General features: G+C 46.0%; 1 protein-coding gene across 1 annotated transcript in view; it reads right to left on the bottom strand.

The window, feature by feature from the left end:
• Positions 1-1921: 1921 nt before the first annotated feature.
• The window catches only part of LOC102560694 (lysozyme C), a 45053-nt gene continuing 22383 nt past the window's right edge, over positions 1922-24591 (bottom strand). Inside the window, exons 3-5 of the mRNA XM_059726079.1 lie at positions 5425-5589; positions 3811-3889; positions 1922-2379 (exon numbers count right to left, since the gene is read on the bottom strand). Of these exons, the coding sequence (XP_059582062.1) occupies positions 2286-2379; positions 3811-3889; positions 5425-5589 (338 nt within the window). The 3' untranslated portion in view covers positions 1922-2285. The remainder of the gene's footprint in view (positions 2380-3810; positions 3890-5424; positions 5590-24591) is intronic.

Below are 24591 nucleotides of genomic sequence, written 5' to 3'. Positions count from 1 at the left end.
GGTCTGTGCTTAATGGGCACTACCACGTATCTTGTCCTGTTTTTTTGTGGGATGTTCCCATTAGCATGTTTGTCCAATATGGGCCATATGTTTTATGATCGTGCTCAGTGTTGGTGACATTTAATTAACTTTGGTGTTGGTTTCCATTACTGAGCATGTTTTGCAGTTTTGCAATGAGCTCCCTGCAAGCTGGCGGAGTTCCACCTTGCAAGGGGCTGGAAGGGAGAGGGAGGAGGGTGGTCAGTCAGGGGGTGCCATGTGCACGTGTGCCTAGAGAGCAGCTCAACCAGGTACATGGGGTGGGGTGGGGTGGGGGTGGGGATGAGGCCCCCTTAGGGAGGGAGGGAGGGATTTGGGCAGGGCTTGGGATGGGGCTGGGGCTGAGACTGCTGCCCAGCTGGGTAGTGTGTGGAGCTTGGGGCCACAATGCGTGGACTCAGGGCTTTGGCGGGGAGTGGGACAGGGCTGCAGGCAGCTCATCTCAGGGGGGCTATTCCTTGTTGCTGTGCACTCCTGGGACAGGAGGGGAAGGGTCTATGCCCCCCAGACCTGTATGTGGGCTGGGGGTGGGGCAGGCTGCCTGCTGCGGGCTTGGGTTCCCCACCCTGCTGCCTTCCCCCGGGGCCTCCGCACTGGCAGGTGTGACCCAGTGCTGCAGAGCAGAGTGGAGCCGCACAGGAGAGCTGCTTGCCACTGTGAGCTCTGCACTGCCTTGGCAAGGTGCCCCCTGCCTGCCTGGCAGCAGTGAGGGGCACAACCCTGTGCCATTGCCTCTGCTGCAGCCATGCTTGCAGGGGATGCACTACCACGGTAGTGTGAAACTCGCAGCAGCAAGCACCTTTCCTGTGCAGCCCCAATCTGCCCTGTAGTGCCAGGTTATACCCTCTGGGCTGCAAAGACCCTCGGGGAGGGCAACAAGACAGGAGTCTGAGCCCACAGTGGGCAGTCCACCCCTGCTTTGTGCACAGATCTGGGGGGCATAAGCCCCCTTGCTCTCTGGGAGTGCGTGCAGCCCCTGGGAGAGGGCCCCACCCCCTGCCCAAGCCCGCAGCAGGTTGGGAGCTAGGCTTCCCTCTGCTGCAGCAGCCACTGCCTCCTGCCTGCAGAGGGCTGTGGACCCAGGGCCCTGGCCCCATAGCCCTGGCAGTTGGGGCTCCCCCTCCAGCAGGGCTGGGGGAGCAGGGGCTGTGGGTGAGGGGATGAGGGGCACCAGCAAGGCTGAGGGGGGCTATGGGAGAGGAGTGAGGGGCACGTGCAGGGCCAGGGGGCTGTGGGAGGGGAGTGAGGGGCACCAGCAGGGCTGGGGGTGGGGATTGTGGGGGGCCTTTCATTTTATTTTTATCAGAGAATTTGTCATTTTTTATCATTGACAACCAGGATCCCTGTTAATAATACAGTCCTCCGCTTCTCTTGCCTCTTATGTCATAGGTCCACTAGGAAGTTAAACTCTACCAGGTGCTACCAAACCCCAGCAGGACCATTTGGAAAATGAGGATTGACTGCAAAAGTGCAATGCAGTCTTGTCTGCTCCCCCCTTGACTTCAGTGGAACTACTCACATGATAAGTACTTGTGAAATAAGGACTAATGCATACATGTATTATGTAGGCAGTATAAAGCATATGAAGTCTGTTCATTCTCTAGTTTTTAAATGTATGGGTTTCATAAATGGTGTGAAAAATAATATTCATATATTTACTTCACCGTCATAAGTTTTAACATCCCTCAGTTGTTTTTTTTGTGATATTTCTAACTGAGTGTACAACTGCCTACCAAAGTTAGATAAAACTGCCAGATGCTCAAGAAAGATGGCATCTAAGACTCACCAATGAAGTGCTGTTCTTGAGCTCTTTATTATATTGTGCTGTCTCAGAATCTCTTCAATCTCTCGTGCATATTTAACAATGAGTCATAAAACCATATGCAAATTAAGCAATTTTATTGATTAATGAATTTAAGCTATCAAAGAGGAAGACATATATTGGTACTGGTTAGCAAAACAATATTGAAGCAGAATTTCGCTGAAAAATGATGTGTGCAGATGACAGAGAGAATCAGAGTGTTGAACACAAAATAGGTCTCTTCAACTGGTCATGTGGAAATAGTCACAGTCTTCCCAGCAGAGAGTAAAGTACTTGCATTCTGCCAATCAGTCCAAATTATCTTAAAGCTTTTCTCATCAGTTTGATTTTATTTTGCTTATTTACTTTATTATAGAAGGGGAAACAAATGAGAGGGAGCATCTTATTTATGTGAAAAGCTGCCTATTTGAATAATTGAACTCAGTTATACCCCTAACTCTTTTTTTTTCCCCCACAGTTTGCAGTCCCTGATGAACCGGGAGACATCTGTTCCCTTGCAGTGGTTCCTCCATGCTACCCTGTGGAAGGAAAAATAATGTTAACTGATAATGGCAAACTCAGCACTTAGTCAAAAGCCCCCAGGGGAGAAAAACTTAATAACCTTAATTTATGCAGGTGCTGTTCTGCCGAGGGCTAAACTAATAGAACAACTCATTTGCCACCAGTCAAATCCTGGCTTTTCAGGTCTCTATCGAACACAGCCTGCTTAAATCACCACAAGCCAGTTGGACTTCGGAGCTGTGCATGTCAACTACAGGTTGAGATTATCAACAGCTCCGAAAAGACTGTACCACAGTTGTCCAAGGTTGCCTGCTCACTGACCAGCAGCTCTTCATACTAAAGAAAATTGGGTTCTTTGTATCACTACTCTCTATTGGATGGAATAAAAATTGTTTGTATTTTAAGTTCTTTACTGTTAAAAAGTAGCAATGGCTGTTCACTTTTAGCTCAAGAAGTCAGGCTAAACTTCTATGGAACAAATATTTTTGCTTTATCCCCAATGCCACCATGAATTATGAAGAGATTCTGGCATGTAGGATCACAACAGCCTTGAAATTCTTGATGATTATAGATTTGTTGCATTGGAATTTGAACTGCAGGAATCTCAGATGCATCAAAATTAGTTATCTAAATAGAAGTGTGCATATCTGAGATTCAGTGGACACACACTGCACTGAACCTGGGCAGAAGGAGTCAACTGACTGTCCTGGAGATAGCAGCTGAAGTTGAGCCTAGAACACTTGTCTCCAATAAAATGTCAGGAGGGAATTATAAGGGAGGATGCTAGTTTCAGGGTTAACCTAACAGAGAGAGTTTGAATTGGAGGGAGAGAGCACCTAGTTGGGTGGGATGATCTAGGAACTGTCAGAAGAGCTAAGTCGAAAGAACAGGCTTGGATTAGACTGAATTGGACTAGACATCGTGCTGTCTGACCCTTACTTTGTCAATGAAGTCAAACCCAGGAAGTGGCTTTTGAACACCAGCACTGGGACTGATGTTTGAAGCTGGTGGTAAAGACTCATCACAGTATCACTACCCTATGTGTAACAAAATTATAACTGGACTGCACATAAAAATGAGCCTGAGGCCTTATACTGCTAGTGACTAAAAGATTTTTCTTCTTTCTGTGGACTAGGGATTTTTGGAACAGAAAGATGAGTTTTTCTCTACCCTGCTAAAGTTTCAAATGGTCTTGATGTATGTTGTAGTTACAACTGTGACCACTTACACACCCATTAATCTATTACAATATTGACTCTTAGTAACTGTGTAAGTTCTGAATTCAAATGTTAAAGTATAAGCATTGAGATCTTTGAAATCTGCATGTTGTTTCTCTACCAACTTGCCCTTAACCAGATCTTATTCTTTTAATTGGCAACCCCCGCCCTGTATTGTACAAAGACAATCACTGTAAGCAACTGTTGTTCTTGCAACAATTGAAAACATACCATGCGCTCATGCCCTGTGGATCTCTGACAATCCTCTTTGCACAGTTAACAGCTACTGTAATATCTGGTTGCAGTAACTCTAAGAAAACAAGTATACAAAATAAGAACAGTGGCAGGAAGAAATAATAAAAAAAAAATAAATAAATAAATAAAAAAAATCAACATTTTCCCATCATTTTTGATTCAGTAATCTTAAAAAATAATCCTCAAATTAGCTCATATTGGTTAATTATGTTTATTATAGTAGTGTCTGAGGACAAATTGAACATTGAGCCCCATTATGCCATAGACCATACAGAAAGAGTAGCAGACAGTTTTTGCCCGGAAGGGCTTGTAATTTAAATAGATGAGACAGACACTACATAGAGAAAAAGGGTATAACACACACAGGGTGCATCTACATAAGACCCTTTACTGTGCAGCACACTAATATACTGTGCAGTAAAGCATCACTGTCTACACATGCACAGCTTTTACTGTGCAGTAAATTAGTCTACTGCACAGATGGCTACCACCTATAGATACTAGTAGTAGATTAACTACACAGTAGCACATGTGTAGACAGTTGACCGGGAGCAAATAGTTCCCAGTCAGCCCAAGCAGCAGGGGACAATCAGCTGATCAGGGCATTGTGCTGGGAAACTGTCCCTTCCCCTGAGCAGCTGCTTCCCAGCCCCAAATCTCGATTGGCCGATTGGTGTGCAGTTCTGGGAGGCAGCTGTCCTGGAGGTGGGACATCTTCCAGAGCCAAGACCTGACCCTTGTGCCATTTGCTAGCCTGGGGATGGCACCTGGGGGACCCTGGAGTTCTGCCTGGCTGCTGTAGGAGACAAGCAGGGCAAGAGTAGTTCTGCACTGAAGTATTCCCATTGTGAGCAAATATGCTCCCAACAGGCACACGTGTATATGCACCCCTGGGGAAAGCTAACTGTACCTTATTTTACTGAGCAGTCAGCTTACAGTGCATTAATAGTATGTGAAGACATGCCTCCAGAGAACGAATAATGGTAGCAAATGTCATCTTTGTTGTATAATCTAGTCCTAATTCCAAAATCCTCTTCAGTTTATGGGTCAACTATTCCATAACTGGACGTGTCTACATGTTCATTAAGGCACAGTGCCCACTGTGAATCAAATTTAGTACTTGTATAATCAAGTACTAAATAAATGCACAGTAAGCTGCCTTACTGTGCATTAGCGCGATTACACACTTTTTGTGCTTAATGCTTAATGCTCAGTAGACTACTGTGGACAAGTGAATTTCACCCTCGTGAAAGCAAAGTTAACTCTGCTCAAGCCAGTGCTACCTGGTAAGTAAAACCCTGCTGCTCTGGAGGGGAGGCACAAATGTTTTTTAATAAAGAAACTTAAAAGAAAGTCTAAAAAAACTGAACACAAATCCTGATAGAAAACATCCTTGAGGAGTGCTCCTTTTTATGCCCCAGTGCATGACCATAAATTGTCATGCCTCCCTTTTGACTGAAGAATAAAGGTTTTAGTTTTGTGTTTAAGGGAGGGCTGCTAGGTTTCCACAACTGTCCCTCAGTTATACATTTGCAACCCTGGGGGACCACCGCAATATAGAAGAGAGGAATAAGCCCTTCATAGCGTCACCTGTGCACTGGATTCTGCATACATTCTTGGCTCTTGGAGTCTTGCCATCATTGCACCACCAGCGGCTGTTGATTTGCAAAATCCCATAATCTGTGCTTCTGTCACCAGGGTTATAGTTCATTGCACTTGTGTTATAGTTGCTCTCATATCTTGCTGTACACACCCCTGGTAAGGTTCCATTTGAAAGAAAAATGAGTAAAAAGACTGCTACATTTACCTTATTAAACCTCCTCCCAATTTATGCAGCCAATTCCTGGATAAAAATATCTGTCTCCTCTCCGTATATTATGCAAATAATTGATACTGAATGTGTACATGTGTTGTTTGTTCTCTCCTCTGATCAAATTAATAATCTTATTAAATAGGAATGTAAGAAAAAACATTTTATAATTTAGACATCCAAATATATGGATGTCATATGAAGAGTGTAGGACCTATATCATTGAAACTATATTTGGGATCTATCTGTGTTGTCTTAATGGGCACAAAGCTTATTATACTTAGATGGAACATCCCTCCCCCCCTGTTTTCATCAGACAGGGTCAATAATTCCTTCACCATTTAGCATGAATATATCTAAATTAGTTTGGTTATAAGGAGTACTTTTTGGTTTGAGATGTGCAGAGCTGTATGGACAACAAGCAAGTTTAACTCTTTGAATTCTGTATCAGAACACGTATCTATTACCTTTAAAAACTGATTTCTTAATGGTTTCCTTATCACTGCTGATAAGGAGTGAAGAAAGGACCTTCTCTTTTATGGAGCCCAAACTCATTGTGAATGCCATTTGATTTGTTCTCCTCCCCTCCACCTCCCACCATGCCCCCAGCTCTTTGGTGCTTTTTGCTTCCTTTCTCCAAATATTCTTCATTTCTTGCTCTCTACAAACCTAGTGTCTCCAATGAACCTCCTTCTCCATCCCACATTCTCTAATGATACTCTTTATACCACACATATTCTAAATGAGGATTTTGAGCCAATGCTGGTTGTACTTCTACTATTAACAGGGCTCCCACCATGGCCTCATGCCACTCTCTGCATTCGGTGTCCTGTTTACTCCTATGGAACCGTCTTTCAGTCCTGCTACAGTAAGGCTCATAATAGAGCAGAAAGTGAGAAGGGTTCAAACACACCAAGGATAGAAAGGAATGACTGAGGGATGAACAGAGGGTGAGTGTGAAGGGTGGGGTGGAATTGGGAGAACTAGTCATTTAGACTGGTATAGGGAAAAGCTTCCAGACTGAGTTAGGTCTGCTAAGTGGGGAAGGGAGAGGGAGAGACTAGATAACCTTACCTGGGATTTATGAAAAGGGTACATCACCCTCCCACCTTATAAACCATGTTAAAATCACAAGGCAGCACACTTACAGTCTCCCAAAGAGTATCCTGGAATGTTAGCCAGCCCAAGCCTGTTCATGGCTGCAGCCAGCTCGCACCTTTCATAGATCTTCCCATGAGCGGCCAGGGGCAGGAAAAAAAACTCCAGAAAAATCAGAGCCTTCATGTTAACAGTGTCATACACCCAAGCTCCAAGTGGTAAGACTGTCAGCTCACCAGCATCTGTCTCTTCTTTTAATATCTTCTGCCCTTCTCCAATCTGGAGCTACGTAGATATTGACCACCAAAATATTCTGGGTATTTCCCAAAACACGTGGGAAGTCTTGCCAGTCTGCAGCCCCTCATTTCCCCACCCCGCTTCAAACCCCTCCCCACTCTTTGCTTTCAAACAGCTTTCAACCCTCACCCAAATCATCATTAGAAGCAAACTCCCCACTGAACAACAAAAAACGAAAGAGGAACCCTGCCTAAACAGCAAGTGCTGTGGGTGAGGATGAAATGGATAATTTGTGCAATATGTTGTGATCTGATTTTGCAACATATCTCTACTCTGACTACTGTATACACCACAATCAGAATCCATGGATATTATATGCGATGACTACAGAATGAGATATATCTCATCCAATGCACTAAATGCCTTCATGGAAACTATGTGGGTAAAACTAAACAGCCACTACACTCCAGAATGAACTCTCAGAGAATAATGATAAAGGACAAAAACTAGCACAATAACCAGTAGGAGAGCAACAGAGGGGGAGTTTGTTTGCTTGGCCGGTCATGGCAGGAGGGAGCCAAGGATTAGGAGGCTCTGTATATGTTTGCATGTGGGTGCACAGGTGTGTCCGTTTGTGTGTGTCAGGGTGAACTGGAAGGGGGGCAGGAGAAGAGGGGTCTCCCTCTTTTCTTCTTTTTCTTTCTTCAGTTTTTAACAGCCTAGGCATTGTCCAGGGATTAAAGAAGGCATAAAAGGACACTGAGTCAGCAGGTCTAACCTGTGCGAGAAGTCCCATGTTCATGTTCCAACCAGAGGCTCAAGACTATTTCATCTGTATTAAGTATAAATTGGCATCTATCTTGGAGGAACAGAATGAAGGGTTGGAAGTGCAGGTATCAATGCCACAGGCTACCAAGGACAATGAAGGCTTCTTGAATAGGTGTCATGAGACATTACCACTGGAGTGGCCAAAGGGAAAAGGAGACATGTGGCAACATGTGACTGCTAGAAGAAGAATTCCCAGAATTCAAAAAGAGCAGGTTCAAGTCAGCAAGTGCTATTAAGCACTCTGGTATGGAACAGATAAGGAAAGCACAGAGCTGAGGACATCAGCAGCAAGATGCAGAGGACTAAGCAGTCTAGAGAGCAGACAGTACAGGACCCCAGGCATGGGGATCTAAGAACACTGCACCAAGAAGAAACAGAAAAGTGGTGGTGATTGAAAAAGGGGGCACAGGGCAAGACCAAAAGCATGAGGTTTTTTTCTGGATGTGGGGTCTTGGGACATGTACCTGAAACCTGTATTGAGGAAGTTACAGAAGGACTGCCAGAGCTCCTCCATCCCTCTGATCACTACCCCTTCCTGCTTGTCCATGTAGGCACCAATGATACTGCCAGGAACAGCAGTGAACAGATCAGAGGAGGCTGGATGTGAGGTCATGGACTAAAAAATCATGGACGAAATATAGACATTGGATTTTTGACACATTACAATGAGAGTAGGACAGAAGCAGAGTCCTGCAGTTAGGATAGACCAGTCCATGCACAAATACAGACTGAGAATGACTGGCTAGTCTGCCAAGGTTCTTTGGGTGAATCTGATATCTTTCATTAGACCAACTAAATAGTTGGAAAACATTTTCTTAGCAAGCTTTCAGATTTAAAAACCCTCTGTCAGGCTGAGGAAGCATCTGCAGTTGATGTGTGCTCTTCCTGGATAGAATGAATAGTAAAGAAGCCAGAGGCTCTCCCCTACCCTGGGAGTCTTCAAGAGGAGGTTAGATAGGCATCTAGCTGGGGTCATCTAAACCCAGCACTCTTTCCTGCCTATGCAGGGGGTCGGACTCGATGATCTATTGAGGTCCCTTCCAACCCTAACATCTATGAATCTATGAATCTGTTGGGCCCCTCCTGTGGCCCTCACCAGGGTAGTGGCCAGCCAATTACCCGACTGGGTCTAAGCACACTCGGGCCCCTTGCAAGGTAACACTCAGGGTCTGTATGTGTACTGCGCTCTCAGCCCTCTAGTTCTTTTCCCCCTCTATTTGGGGCTCCACAGCGCCCCCTCTACTCGGGGTCTCAGGGCTTCCCTCATCAGGTGGGCTCAGGCAGCCATACCCATGCCTGGCCCCCTCTACCTCCATTGTTACCTGACCCACCCAAAGGTGGGAGCTGGGGTTAAGGCACCCTGAACCTCCTTTCACCGGGTTGGTAACTGGCCTGGCATTTCCTGGGGGTTCCCGCACCACTGAGACCCCCACCAGGCCACCCACTTCCAGCAGGGTGCAGTTTTAGGTCATGCCCAGGTCCAGGAGCCTTCTAAACCATCCCCTACAGCTCCTCCCTTACCTCCAGATGATACCAGCAGCCATCTGGCCAGGCGATGTTGTTGCCTGGACTTCTAACAGCGAAATGTCCTGTTTATATGGGTAGCCCTGAATCCAAAATGGCTGCCCTCATCAGACACCTGCCAGCTGCTGGCTTCAGGCCCTTAAAGGGGCAGGCACAAACAGTGCCCTGCAACAGTCTTCTTTCCTCTTCCTGTAGTATACCTGAAGCCAACCTCACTTCCATTGTAATGCAGTCCTCAACTGGGAGGTTTGTTTTCTTGTACATGAGTAGGTTCCTGGTCTTCCACAGGGTGTTCCTGAAGCAGGAGGTGAACTTGTTGAATCAGGCTGTTGGGGTCCCTTGCTGCTTGGTCAGGTGTCCAAACAGCACTGCCACTCTGGTCAAGGTCTTGATCCCTGTCACCATCCTGATGAATGCGACTGCTCTCCTCCACATCTCTGTGGTATCCAGCATCCCCAAAGAAGGTGGTCAATTGTATCCTCCTTCCGTGTGCTTCTTTGTCTGGGGCAAGCTGGTGATCCTCTCTGCCCCTCTCTGTGTTTCAGTGCTTGCAGGCCAAGGTCCCTGCACTTGTGGAGAGATACAAAAAATGCCGCATATCGCCAAGGAGTGTCCCCTCTACAAACTAAGAGGTGGATTAATAGCTTTGAACTCAGCTAATGAGGAATCTATTGCTTGGTTTTCTGGATTTCCATTCACTAAATAAATAAATAAGTGCCTGCAGAGTGTGTGGGGGGGGGGGGGGGGAGGGGTACCTGCTGGGCTACCTGTCAGTTCAAGTCCCTGTGTTTGTTCTGCAGGTCCTTGTGGAAAATACATTCCCACATGGTCTGGCAGCTGTCACCAGGTAGTACATCCCTGGATGACAGTCTATGCCTTGCCCTAATCACCTGCCTGCATCTTATGGTGGTTTTTCAGGGTTGCTAGGTTCTCATTATGTAACTTGTACTTGTTCCAGAAGTTCTCCAAGACTTTGTAACATGGGTGTGAGTTGGGAGGTATGTACACCCCCAGCATTACAGTAGATGCCCTGCAAAATATCGCAGAAAGCCAGCCATTTTGGATTCTGCTCTGGCTACAAGTTTGTTAATCTGGCTCATGTACATGACCCAAAACAACAGCAGGATGGGCAGCATACCTCAGCCCCTGGTATGTTCCATCTTGTACAGTATGGTCATCACAACTTTCTTCCATTTGGAGCCCCAGAAAAAGATGCACATGGTCCTCTGCACTCTATGGGTGATTTGCTCTGAGTGGGGGAAGACCAGCATGGTGTACAGAAGGATTGGCAGCAACAACACCTTCATGAGTGCTGCATATCCCCCACATTGACAGGTGGCTCATGTTCCATAGTCCCAAGTCTCTGTTTGACCTTGGTCTTCCCTTACACTTTCTGGCCTCTTAGCTCTGGGCTGAACTCTGCCCCAAGGATCTTTACCCACTTACAGGGGATGGGGACCTGCAAGGTACACAGGTCCCTGAGCTAGCCCAGTGCTAGGCAGCAGGCCTGTGCAAAGCGGCTAGTATTCGCTTTGAATTCGGCTGATTCAAGGGACAGTGATTCAATTTGGTGATTTGAATCACTGTCTTGAATAGATTCAGCTGAATCTGATTCGGAGATTTGGCTGCTACCGAACTGGCTGAATCTCTGAATTGGACAGGTCCCATCCCCTGCCCACTCTCTCAGCTTCATCAATGGCTGCCCCACCTGGCCCTAGCTCCTGGCTCTTTAAAAAAAAGCCCAGCACTCACCGGCTCCTGCCAGGAGGGGGGAAGCAGTCCCCATTTCCCTCACCTGCCCCACGCTGCATGGGGGGCTCTGTCACAAGCCCCCAGAAGCCCCAATGGCCACTGCAGCATTCAGTGAGTGCTGGGTTCTTTTTCTGTGGAGCTGTGGAGTCTTGGTGGTCTCTACCAGTGTCCACTCCTCCATCAGTTTCTGGCCCTCATATCTCCCCTGGAGGATCCAGATGAGTTCTGGCAAGCAGTCCTGTATGGTCCGTGGGTCTTCTGGGTATATTGTGTACTGTTCTCTGTAGAAAGTTGCTGCCATATCCAGTATCTCTTTATTTGACCGGTGGCTCACCCTGGCTATGACCACCAAGCTGGTCATGGCCTCCCTCCTGGTCTTCTTTACCCGGACAAAGTAAGCTGATTAGTCCTCCCCCTGATCCACTCAGGGGGCCCTGGCCCAGAAGTTATAGTACAAACTTTTTGTGTGTGTGTGTGTTTCTCAGGCCAAATCATCCAAATCAGTTCCAAATTCTATCGACTGAGCCGAGCTCAATTGTTCAAGTCTGTGTGGTGCTACCACTGGCAAATATCCTACCTCTAAGACTCTTCAGCCTGGGGCTTCAGATACTCCCAAATTCATGGCAGGTATCCTATGTGCAAGCCACCAAACTGGAGGCCTTGAAACTCAGATGCACCCTAGTCTCAGTTGCTCCTATCCAAAAAGTCAAAGGAGGAAGTCAGAGGGGAAGCCTGAGAGCTATGCATGATATTAATCCAAAGCCAAAAGGCCCTTGATTTAACATGTGGTTCATTGGGCTGGGCCCCAGCAGTCAACAGCATTTCAAGCCACAATGACCCCACAACTCAGGCCTGCTCAGTATACATAGGTGATGCGTAGGAGGGGTACACGCCCCCCCTGACAGAGTCCCAGCGGTCCCCCAGTGGCAGTTCCAGTTTCAGCAATCAGCTGCCGGGCCCCCCCAGCCCAGTGATCGGGTGCCCCACCAGACCTAGGAGGCACCAGTCACCCATATCAGTATATGTGTGTATTCCAGATACCCCTCTATAAAGGATTAATGTGCTAAATAGCCCTCGCATTCATGAATGGAACCAGGTGTTCTTGTCATGAGTTCTGGGATGCTCTAAAAATTTGTATGCAGCTGAAGCATAGGCTCAATGTGGTCCAGCTTCCCCTCATGGAGTGTGAGGCTGCACTAGCCATATGCAACAGGCTGAGAGAGAGGTTGACAGAGGGATTTTGGGTGGCTTTTTTGAACTTTTTGGTGATGCTTGCCAGATATTTCAGGCTGATGAAGAAACAGGAATCAATGGAGATAAAAAAGAAAAGTGCAGCTCAGCTGTGGGAGTGAAGAGGAAGTTGAAATTATTTCTGTGTAGTGGCGTTGAGGGGCAGTGCCGAGAGGGACTGAACTTAATGAGCACTATCTTATATCTTGTTCAGATGGATAGCAGAAATCTATTTCTTGTGGTAGGTTCCCATCAGCACATTTGTCCAATATGAACCATGTGTTTAATAGTCATGCTCACTGTTGGCAGCATTTAATCAAATCAACTTCATAGTTGGTTTCCATTCTGAGCACATGCTGCTTTTGTCTATCATTAAAATGCTGCCAATGTATTTAATGAGGTTTCCTCATATGCACATGTATGATGAGGGGCTTTTTCCTCCCATGATGACTGGGGGAAAAAAACCTAGTCTTGTAGCTGAGTATATACAGTATTAAACATAGAAAACAAATGAAGAGTAAAAGTTGGGACAGTGTTCTGAGCCACTTGGCACAGCAAAGAAGAGGAGTGGGGCATCTAATAATGCAGCCCCCCTACTTTTCTTGCCTCTTGTGTCCTTGCTCGACTAGGAAGTTAATCTGTGCCAAGTGCTAACAAACCCCAGTAGTACCATTCAGAAATTGAGTGCAATGCAGTTGTCTGCTTCCCCACTGACTTCAGTGGAACTACTCACATGATAAGTACTTTGTGAAATAAGGACTAATGCAGGGGTTTTCAGCCTTTTTGGATCAGTGTATCCCTGGCGGCCAGATGCAGGTGGTGGCATATGGCCAAACACAGAGCGGCGGCATCCACCTTCCCCCGCATCTAGCTGGGTGGGTGGTGCCTGCATGGCAGCGTGGGATGGTGCATGGTAGCGCTCCATCCCCACCTGCCTGCGTGTATCCCCTAGGGCCTTCTCAAGTACCCCCTGGACTAGTGTATACATGTCTTATGCAGGCAGTATAAGGCATATGAAGTCTGTTAATTCCCTGGCTTTTAAATATGTGGGTTTTATAAACAGTGTGAGAAATTATATTAAAATATTTACTTTATAGTCATAACTTTTAACGTCCCTCAAATTGTGCTTTTGTGATATTTATAAATGAGTGTACAATTGCCAACCAAAGCTAGATAGAAGTGTCAGATGCTCAAGAAAGACAGCATCTAGGGCTCACTAATGAAGTTTTGTTCTTGCACTCTTTTTTATGTTGTGCTATCTCGGTATCTCTTCAATCTCTTGTACATAGTTACCAGTAAGTCACAAAGCCATATGCAAATTGAGCAATTTTATTGATTAATGAATTTAGGCCTTCAAACAAGATGACATAGCATATTAGTATTGATTAGCAAAACAGAACTGAAGCAGAACTTCACTGAAATATGATGCATACAGATGATAGAGAGAATCAGAGTGTTAGTAGGGGGTTGAACACAAAATAGGTCTCTTCAGCCAGTCATGGGGAAATATCCAGAGTCTTGCCAGCAGAGAGTAAAGTACTTGTATTCTACCAATCAGTCCTTTCTTATGAGTTTGTTTATATTTTTCTTATTTATTATAGAAAGTGTAGCAAGTGAGAAGGACAGTTTATGTGAAAAGCTGGCTTTTTTAAAAGGAACTGAGCTCAGTTATGCCGCCAACTCTTTTTTACAGTTTGCAGCCCTTGAGGTACTGGGAGACATCTTTTCCTTTGCAGTGCCTTGTCCAGGCCACCCTGTGGAAGGGAAAATCATGCTAAACAATAATGGCAAACTCAACACTTAGTCAAAACCCCACAGGGGAGAAAAACTCAATACTCTTTTAATTTTTGCAAGTCCTTTATACAGAGGGTAAGCTAATAGAACAAGTCATTTGCCACCAGTCAAATCCTGGCTTTTTAGGTCTCTATGGCACACAGACTGTTTAAATCACAAGCCAGATGGACTCTGGAGCTGTGTATGTCAACTACAGGTTGAGATTGTCAACCCCTCCTAAGAGGCTGCCCCATAAAAGTCCAACGTCGCCCTGCTACCAGATCAGCAACTGATCCTACTAAAGATGATTGAGTTCTTTGTATCACTACTCTCTACTAGATGGAATAAAAACTGGTTTTTGCTTTAAGTTCTCTTCTGTTAAAAAGTAGTAATGACTGCTCACTTCTAGCTTAAGAAATCAAACTAAATGTCTATGGAACAAGTATTTTTGTTCTATTCCCAGTGCCACTGTGAAGTATGAAGGGACTCTGGCATGTAGGATCACCACAGTCTTGAAATTCTTGGTGATTATAGATTTGTTGCATTGGGATTTGGACTGCAGGTATCTCAGCTGCTCCAAAATTAGAGTTATCCAAATAGAAGTGTGTGTGCCAGATGCAGTGAACTCGTGCTGCACTGAACCTGGGCGGAAAGGAGTCAACCGACTGTCCTGGAGATAGCAGCTTAAGTTGATCCTAAAACACTTGTCTCCAATAAAAAGTCAGGAGGGAATTATAAGAGAAGATGATAGTTTCAGAGTTATCCTAATGAAGAAAGCTTGGATTAGAGGAAGAGAGCACCTAGGGGTTGGGATGATCTAGGAACTGTCAGAAGAGCTAAATTGGAAGAGCAGTCTTGGATTGGACTGAACTGGACTGGACATTGTGCTGTCTGACTCTTAATTTGTCAATGAAGTCAAAGCCAGTAAGCGCATGGCTTTTGAGCCTACACAAAGCACAGGGACTGATGTTTAAAGCTGGTGGTAAAGACTCATCACAGTATCACTACTCTGCGTGTAACAGAATTAAAACTGGACTGCATATAAAAATGTACCTGAGGCCTTATACTGGTAGTGAGTAAGAGAGATTTTTCTTCAGTTCAAGGGCAAGGGATTTGTGGAGCAGAAAGATGAGTTTTTGTCTACCCTGCTAAAGTTTCAAATGGTCTTGATGCATTTTGTAGTTATAACTGTGACCATTTACATGTCCATTAATTTATCGCAGTAAATTACTCAGTAACTCCTAGTAACTAAGTAAGTTCTGTAAGTTCTGAATTCACATATTAATATACAAGCACAATCTTTGAAATCTCCATGTTGCTTCTCTAGTAATTTACCTCTAACAGGACTGCATTCTTTTTCTTTAATTAGTAACCCCCCAGTATACAAAGACAATTACTGTAAGCAACACTTGTTCTTGCAAAAGTTGAAAAGCAATGTTTGAAAACATAGCATGCATTCATGCCCTGTGGATCTCTGACAATCCTCTTTGCACAATTAATAGCTGCCGTAATATCTGGCTTCAGGAACTCTAAGAAAATGAATAAATAAAGTAAGAAAAGTGGCAGGAGGAATATAAAATCAACGTTTCCCCCTTCATTTTTGATTCAGTAATCTTAAAAATGATCCTCAAATTAGCTCATATTTATGAATTATATTCATTTTAGTAATGTCTGAGAACAAACTGAACATTGAGCCCTGTTTGCTACATACCATCCAGGAAGAGTAGCAGACAGTTTCTGCCCTGAAGGGTGTGTACTTTAAGCAGACTAGAAAGACACTGAGTGGAGGAAAATGGCGCTTCTATGACAACCATTTTACTGCACAGTAGACTAATCTACAGTGCAGTAAAATATCATTGTCTACACGTGCACAGCATTTACTGCACAGTAAATTAGTCTGCTGCGCAGTTGGCTACTACCCATAGATACAGATAACAGATTAACCATGCAGTAGCTGCTGCACTGTAGCGTATGTGTAGACAGTTGACCGAGAACAAATTGTTCCAGGTCAGTCCAGGCAGCTGGGGACAATCAACCCAACAGGGCACAGGTCTGGGAAACTGTCCCCCCTTCCAAGCAGCTGCTTCCTAACCCCACACCCTGATTGGCTTATCTGGTACAGTTATTGGGTAACTGTCTTCTTCCCTGAACAGCTGCTTCCCAGACCTACACCCCTATCAGCCTGACTGCTGTAGGGGGCAGAGCAGGGCAAGAGTAGCCCTGCACAGAACTGCTAACATTGGGAGCAAATATGCTCCTAAAGGGCAAACGTAGATATGTTCCCGGGGAAAGCTTACTGTGCCTTTGTTTCCTGTACAGTAAGCTTACAGCAGATTAATAGCATGTGTAGATGTGCCCCCAGAGAACAAATAATGGTAGCAAAAGTCATCTTTGTTGCATGATCTAGTCCTCACTCAAAAATCATCTTCAGTTCATGGGTTGTCAGGTAGTTACTGGGGAGAGAGGTGTGTCTTCACACCTGACAGCTGTTCGCCGGTCTTTTTCCCCCTGCATAGCTGGCTCAGGATGACTCTCCCTCTCTCTCTCTCTCTCTCTCTCTCTCCCTTATTCCCGCCTGCCATGACTTTTTTTGTTTTCTGGTTCTTGACGATGTAAAGGAAAGGGGAGAGAGGGAGGACTGATGCCACTGCCCGATGCCACCGGTTACTGGTTCTCACTATGATCTCCACGCTGGCGAAAAAGAAAGGCATCAAATGAACTGAGGAACTGAAAAGAAAATTTATTGGACCAGCAGGGTCCCTTTTCAAGTTTGTCGGGGTCCACCCAACTCCTTTTATTTGGTCTATGTTCCCACAGATGGCTGAGCCTTCCCCTGTTGGGACAGATCGGGTCTCTTCTTTACTTATATTGCTGCCATGCCCGGCTTGTTTCTGGAGGCAGTCAATCAGGGCAAGGCATACCTTGAGGGGAAGCATCCGCTTCTTCCTCTTTCTTGCTAGTAAATCCTTGCCACGCTCAGTGCTGATAAGATGCTGGAGGAGAGCAACTTGATATTCCCTAAGGGAGAGAGAAAACAAAACCAGAGGGAACCGGGCTGGGACAGTAACAAACCCCACGGCTCCTGTTCTTCTATCTTGATTGCCAGCATATCTGGCTTGATTAGAAAGCACCGGTGATTAATTAATGAAACAAAATGTTAAGCCGAGGGAGAGAGTGCCTGCATTCTTCTTTTATTCTCTCCATTGCTTAGATGAGGGCTCCTCCGAGCCCTCAAGCCTGCTGGTCTTTTCCTTGTTCCTGAAGTTTCAGTCTCAGGCAGGACGTGGCTGTCTTTCATTCTGCCTGCTGGCTTCCAATTTCGCTCTCCCTGCCCGGCCCCGGATATTGCTCTGGCCGGTACGATTCCCCAATCCGCTTCACCTGGCAAGGTGTTAAAGCAGATCGGGTGTGCGCTGGAAGCTCCTGCTGTAGCATGGAGACTTTATTTTGGGAGACCTCGAGCTCGTAGCTGGGAGGATGCGTTGTGTGAGTATCCCCTGTTCTCTCACAGGTCAATTATTCCATAGCTGACTACTGCAAGATTTTTTGCATATGCCTTTGAAACATGGTACCAAACACTTACTGGTGAAAGGGTACTGGATCAATAGATTGTTCCAGTGCGATAATTTTGAAGTTCCTCTCTGTCTAGTTTTTGAGCAAAAACACAGATCTAGTATAGCAAGGCCTGCTTTTACTCTCAGTTTTGAATTTGTTTGTTGATTGTTAGATAATTATCTTATTTCAAAGCAGTTGTTATCCAGTATTATAAAAAGACAGCATTCCCTTAACTTAAAAAGGCATGCTTGTCTGAAACTTGTAGTGCTAGTTGGCTGAACCATGACATCTAAGATTCACTATAAACGAAAGAAATGAGAGGAAAAACGTTCTCTTTTTCCCCACCTTATGCTTTTGGCAGCTTTTTGGCTGGAAGAGGTATTGAATGAGTCCAAGTAAAAGGTATTAAAAGAGACCAGAAGCACAGCTGGATTAACCACTTAGTGGGCCCTAGGCAAACAAAGTTGTGGGCCCCTACTTAAAATATATATTACACACACACACACATCTCCACAAATGTACGTGTGCAGACTCAGGGAGGAGTTGGATCGAGCCAGGTGCTGACTCCAAGCTGGGGCAGCCCCTGGGTTGCTATCTGCCCGCCCGGGGGGCGCCTTTGCTGCAGAGGGAAGGACTGGGGGCCCCTGTAGCTTAGGGCCCTAGGCATATGCTTAGTTTGCCTATTCATTAATCTGTCCCTGACCCAAAGCTCTGGACTGGTCTTGTGAACAAGGGGTGACCTCCCCCTCTTGTGAACTGTTGGGGTTGGAAAGAGAGTCAGCTATTTTCCTGTGTTGCTTGCGTAAGTCTTTCACATGGAAACACAGGAAAGAAGATATAAAAAACATCACTGGAAAACTACAAGAGTAGATAGGAACACTAAGGGATGGCTGAAATACCACTAACTCCTTTCAACTGTTTTTTTAAATGAACTTGATTCCAAATGGACAGTATTGATTTATAAAAGTAACATTAGTCATCTGTAAAATGCCACAAGGTTAGGTCAGGACATTATACTACTACTGTCATCTAGAGTGGTCTTATGCACATGGGTGAATTTCATGCTCTTGAGAGCAAAGTTAACTCTGCTCAAGAGGGGGGGTATCTGGTAAGTAAACTCTGCTGCTCTAGAAGGAAGACAGAAGTGTCTAAAAAAGAAAGAAACCCTAAAAAAACCCCAACACAAATCCTGACAGAAAATGTCCTTTAGGCATGTTACTTTTTATGCCCCAGTGCATGACCATAAATTGCTACCCCTGCTTTTTGACTGAAGAATAAGGCTTTTACTTTTGTCTTTAAGGAAGGGTTGCTAATTCCCCACAACTGTCCCTCAGATATACATTTGCAATCCTGGGAGCCCACCCCAGTATAGAAGAGAGGAATAAGCCCTTCGTAGCGTCACCTGAGCACTGGATTCTGCATGCATTCTTGGCTCTTGGAGTCTTGCCATCTTTGCACCACCAGTGGCTGTTGATTTGCAAAATCCCATAATCCGTGCTTCCATCACCGGAGTTATAGTTTATGGCATTTGTGTTAAAGTTGCTCTCATATTTTGCTGTACACACCCCTGGCAAGGTTCCATTTGAAAGAAAAATGAGTACAGAGACTGCTACATTTACCTGATTAAACCTCCTCTCACTTTATAGGCTGATCCCTGGATAAAAATACCTGTCTCCCTTCTGTATATTATGCAAATAATTGATACAGAATGTGTACATGTTGTTTGTTTTCTCCTCTGAGCAAATTCATAATTTTATTAAATAGGAATGTAACAAAACACACTTTCAATGTATAATTTGGACATCCAAATATTTGGATGTCATATGAAGAGTGTGGGACCTATATCACTGAAACTATATTCAGGATCTATCTGTGTTGTCTTAATGGGCACAAAGCTTATTATAGTCAGGTGGAGCATTCCCCCCTGTTTTTACCAGACAGGGTCAATAGTGGGGAATCCCAGTGCTCCAGGGCATTCCAGCGTTCCAGGTCGAAACACCAGTGTTCAGCTTTGCTTCTAGGGATGGACTCCCATGTCTCAATACTCCCATGTCAACAAAAGCCAAGAGACCTCCTCTTATTCCTGTACCACTGCCACAGGTACGAAGGTATACTCTGAAGGAGACTGTCTACACAAATCTGTCTTTTCAATAATAAAGTATATTTTGTGTAGTTTAAAGAGTATCATTAGAGAAAGTGGGATGGACAAGAAGCCTCACTGGAGAAAACAAGGTGGCAGAGCACAAGGAGTGGACAAGATTTGGGGTAAGGAAGCAAATTGGATGAAAGTATAATTGCACATCACTGATTGAGATATATGGTGAGAAATCTTTATGGGGAACTTAGCTCCTCTTTACTGTTGGTTAACTTTCCTATTTCTTATCCATTTTGCATGAATAAATCTGAATTAGTTTGGTTATAGGAAGGGATTTATTGGGTTTGAGATGTGTGGAGCTGCATGGGCAAGCAGCAGATTTGACTTTTCTGTATAAGAACACATGTATATCACCCTTAAAAACTGGTTTCTTAATGGTTTCCTCATCACTACTGATAATCAGTGAAGAAAGGCCTTTCTCTTCCCTGGAGTACAAACACATTGCATTGTAATTTGTTCTTCTCTCCCCACCCCCTGGCTCCCAGTTCTTTCATTCTTTTTGCTTCCTTTCTCCAAGTCTTCTTCACTTGTTGCTCTCTACCACCCTAGTGTCTCCAATGATGCTCCTTTTCCATCCCATTCTCTAAGGATACTCTCTATACCACATACATCCTAAATTAGGGTTTCGAGTCACTGCTGGTTGTATTTCTACTGTTAACAGGGCTCCCACCATGGCCTCATGCCACACTCTGCATTCTGTGTCCTCATTACTCCTATGGAACCATCTATCAGTCCTGCTACAGTAAGGCTCATAATAGAACAGAAAGAGAGAAGGGTTCAGACATACCAAGCATAGAAAGGAATGACTGAGCAGAGCAGAGAGTGGGGTGGAATTGGGAGAACTAGTATTTTAGACTGGTACAAGGAAAAGCTTCCAGACTGAGTTAGGTCTGCTAAGTGGGAAAGGGAGAGGGAGAGACTAGATAACCTTACCTGGGATTTATGAAAAGGGTACATCGCCCTCCCACCCATAAACCATGTTAAAATCACAAGGCAGCACACTTACAGTCTCCTAAAGTGTATCCTCGAATGTTAGCCAACCCAAGCCTGTTCATGGCTGCAGCCAGCTCGCACCTTTCATAGATCTTCCCATGAGCAGTCAGGAGCAGGAGAAAAAGCTCCAGAAAAATCAGAGCCTTCATGTTAACAGTGTCACACACCCAAGCTCCAAGTGCTGAGACTGTCGGCTCACCAGCATCTGTCTCTTCTTTTAATATCTTCTGCCCTCCCCCAGTCTGGAGCTACTCAGACACTGCCAAGGCAAACATCTGCAAATTTGCTAAGTGTCACTTTTTAACACACCTAATTCATTATTAAAAACCTGTAATTGTGTAACAAGTAACTTCAGAAAAGGAACTAGAATCTGGGAATAAGAAACAATGAACCAGGAACCAGGAACCAGAGGTGGATTAACACAAGGGAGACTCCATCCTGAGGGGGACTGAGGGGGTAATTTACCTCCCCGACCCCTTAGCCTGGGAAATTTGCTGATTCCTGGGAGCCAGAATCTGAGACATTGCGGAGAAGATCCCTAAGCTCCTCCAGCCCACTGACCACTACCCTATGCTCCTTATCCATGTGGGCACCAATGACACAGCTTGGAGTGCTCCCAGCTGGGTCATGAAGCGCTACAGGGATTTGGGAGCAGGGCTAAAGGGTCTGGGGGTGCAGCTGGTGTTCTCATAGATCCTCCCAGTCTCGGGCCACGGGCTGAGAAGGGAGAGGAAGATCCAGGTAGTAAAGAAAAGACTGCGGTGCTGGTGTCATCGGGAAGCTTTGGCTTCCATGACCACAGTCCACTCTTTGGTGAGAGATGCAGTGAGCTGCTGGGAAGGGACGGCCTCCACCTCTCTCTGCTGGGGAGGAGGCTCTTCTCAGCTAGACTGGCTGATCTGCTCCACCAGACTTTAAATTAAGCCCGTTGGGGGACGGGGGGACTACCGCCACTGCTGGCCTGCTGAGCAACTCTTGCAAAGCCAGCTGCTTAAGAGAGCCCACCCCTGCCCCAGCCCTGGAGTGAGCTGCAGGCAAGGCAAGGGCCCCCAAAGGGACACTTGCCTGCCTGTACACAAATGCCAGGAGCTTGAGGAATAAACAGGAGAAACTTGTCCTCCTGCTCAACACAAATAATTATGATGTCATAGGGATAACGGAGACCTGGTGGGACTCCACCCATGACTGAACCACAGGTATAGATGGCTATACCCTGTACAGGAGAGATCGAGTAGACAAAAGGGGCGGTGGTGTAGCTCTCTCTGTCAAGGAAAGCTACGCATCCCTGCAAGCTGACATTGGTGTTCAGGGTAGATGACTGGAGTCCCTCTGGGTTAAAATCCATGGGGAACATGGCGCAGGGAACACAATAGTGGGAGTCTACCACAGACCTCCCACCCAGAATCAAGAGCTTGACCAGGAGTTCACCAGGGAATTGGCTGAGGCCGCACACTCCCAGCGCATGGTTGTCATGGGAGACTTCAACTACCCAGACATCTCATGGGAAGAGCGCTCGGCCAAATCCGAGTGGTCACAAAGCTCTCTCTCATGCGTGGATGACCTCTATCTGATGCAAGAAGTCTACAGACCGATGAGAGGTAAAGTGCTGCTCCACCTGGTTCTGGCAACGGGGGGACGACCTAATCAGCAACATAATGATCGAAGGGAAGCTGGGTGACAGCAACCACAAACTGATCACCTTCACCATCCACTGTAAAGCTGGCAAGTCAGTCAGCAATACGGAAGTCCTCGACTTCAGGAAAGCTGACTTTGATAAGCTCAGGAGGCTCATGAGAGAGGCCCTAAAGGGCCACAACCCAAAGGGAGGGGAGTTCACGACGAGTGGCTGCTCCTCAAAGAAGCGCTCCTGGATGCACAAGCAAAATCTATCTCATCTTGGAGAAAAGGCAGCAAAAGGGCATAGCAACCCCCTTGGCTCTCCAGGGAACTAGCAGACCTCCTGCGTCTACAAAGACAAACCTACAAAGGATGGAAGACTGGAGTATTCCAAGGAGGAATACTCTGCGCTGGTCCGGACCTGCAGGAAACAAACCAGGAAAACCAAGGCTGCGTTGGAACTCCAGCTAGCTACAAATATCAAGAACAACAAAAAGTCCTTTTTTAGATATGTGGGGAGCCAGAGGAAAAGCAAGGGCAACATTGGACCCCTGCAAAACCAGATGGGACAACTGACAACTGATGCCCAGGAAAAAGTCAACTTGCTAAATGGGTACTTTGCATCCATCTTTCATCAGTCCCATGGGACGCCCCTGCTCACTATGGGGCAGAGAGGCCTGGGTGAGGGAGACTCCTTACCCTCCATCAATGCTGACCTTGTGAAGGAACACCTTGACAGGCTGGACACCTTCAAGTCAGCCGGCCCTGACAGTTTATACCCCAGGGTACTCAAGGAGTTGGCTAGCATCATAGCCCAGCCCCTGGCACGGATCTTTGAGAACTCCTGGTGCTCTGGTGAAGTGCCCAATGATTGGAAGGCCAATGTGGTGCCTATCTTCAAGAAAGGGAGGAATGTGGATCCAGCAAACTATAGGTCCATCAACCTGACCTCTATCCCAGGGAAGGTCTTAGAAAAGATTATCAAAGAGGCCATTCTTAACAGACTGGCTGATGGCAACATCCTGAGGGATACCCAGCATGGGTTTGTTGCAGGTAGGTCTTGCTTGACCAATCTCATTTCCTTCTACGACCAGGTGACCTATCACCTGGACAAAGGAGAAGAGATTGATGTTGTATATCTTGACTTTAAAAAATCCTTTGATCTGGTATCCCATGATCACCTCTTAGTAAAACTGGCTAACTGCAGCCTCGGCCACACCACGATCTGCTGGCTGGGCAATTGGCTCCGTGGCAGGACCCAGAGGGTGGTGGTTGATGGAAGTCAATCGTCATGGTGCCCTGTGACCAGTGGGGTCCCCCAGGTCTCTGTCCTTGGCCCTATACTATTTAACATCTTCATTAATGATATGGACATTGGTATCAGAAGCGGACTGGCCAAGTTTGCTGATGACACCAAACTCTGGGGTAAAGCATCCACACCAGAAGACAGGAGGGTAATCCAGGCTGACCTGGACAGGCTCAGCAAATGGGCGGACGAGAACCTGATGGTGTTTAACACTGAAAAATGCAAGGTTTTCCACCTTGGGAAGAAAAACCTGCAACATCCTTATAGGCTCGGCAGTGCTATGCTGGCTAGCACTATGGATGAAAGGGACTTGGGGGTCATGATTGACCACAAGATGAATATGAGCCTGCAATGTGATACTGCTGCTAGTAAAGCAAGCAAATTGCTTGCTTGCATCCACAGATGCTTCTCAAGTAAATCCTAGGACGTCATCCTCCCGTCGTACTTGGCCTTCGTGAGGCCGCAGCTGGAGTACTGTGTCCAGCTTTGGGCTCCACAATTTAAAAAGGATGTAGAGAAGCTTGAGAGGGTGCAGAGGAGAGCCACGTGCATGATCAGAGGTCAGGAAAGCAGACCTTATGAAGAGAGGCTGAAAGCCATGGGACTTTTCCGTCTGGAAAAGTGCAGGATCAGGGATGATCTGGTGGCCACCTATAAGTTCATCAGGGGTGCTTACCAGGATCTGGGGGAACGTCTGTACACCAGAGTGCCCCAAGGGATGACAAGGCTGAATGGTCACAAACTCCACCATGACCATTTCAAGCTGGACACAAGAAAGATCTTCTTTACTGTCCGAGCCCCCAAGGATTAGAATAGACTGCCGCCGGAGGTGGTTCAAGCACCTACTCTGAACGCCTTCAAAAGACATCTGGATGTTTA

This window comes from Alligator mississippiensis, chromosome 4 (assembly GCF_030867095.1).
Source record: "Alligator mississippiensis isolate rAllMis1 chromosome 4, rAllMis1, whole genome shotgun sequence".
NCBI lineage: Eukaryota > Metazoa > Chordata > Crocodylia > Alligatoridae > Alligator > Alligator mississippiensis.
This window is presented reverse-complemented; position numbering and strand designations above follow the sequence as displayed.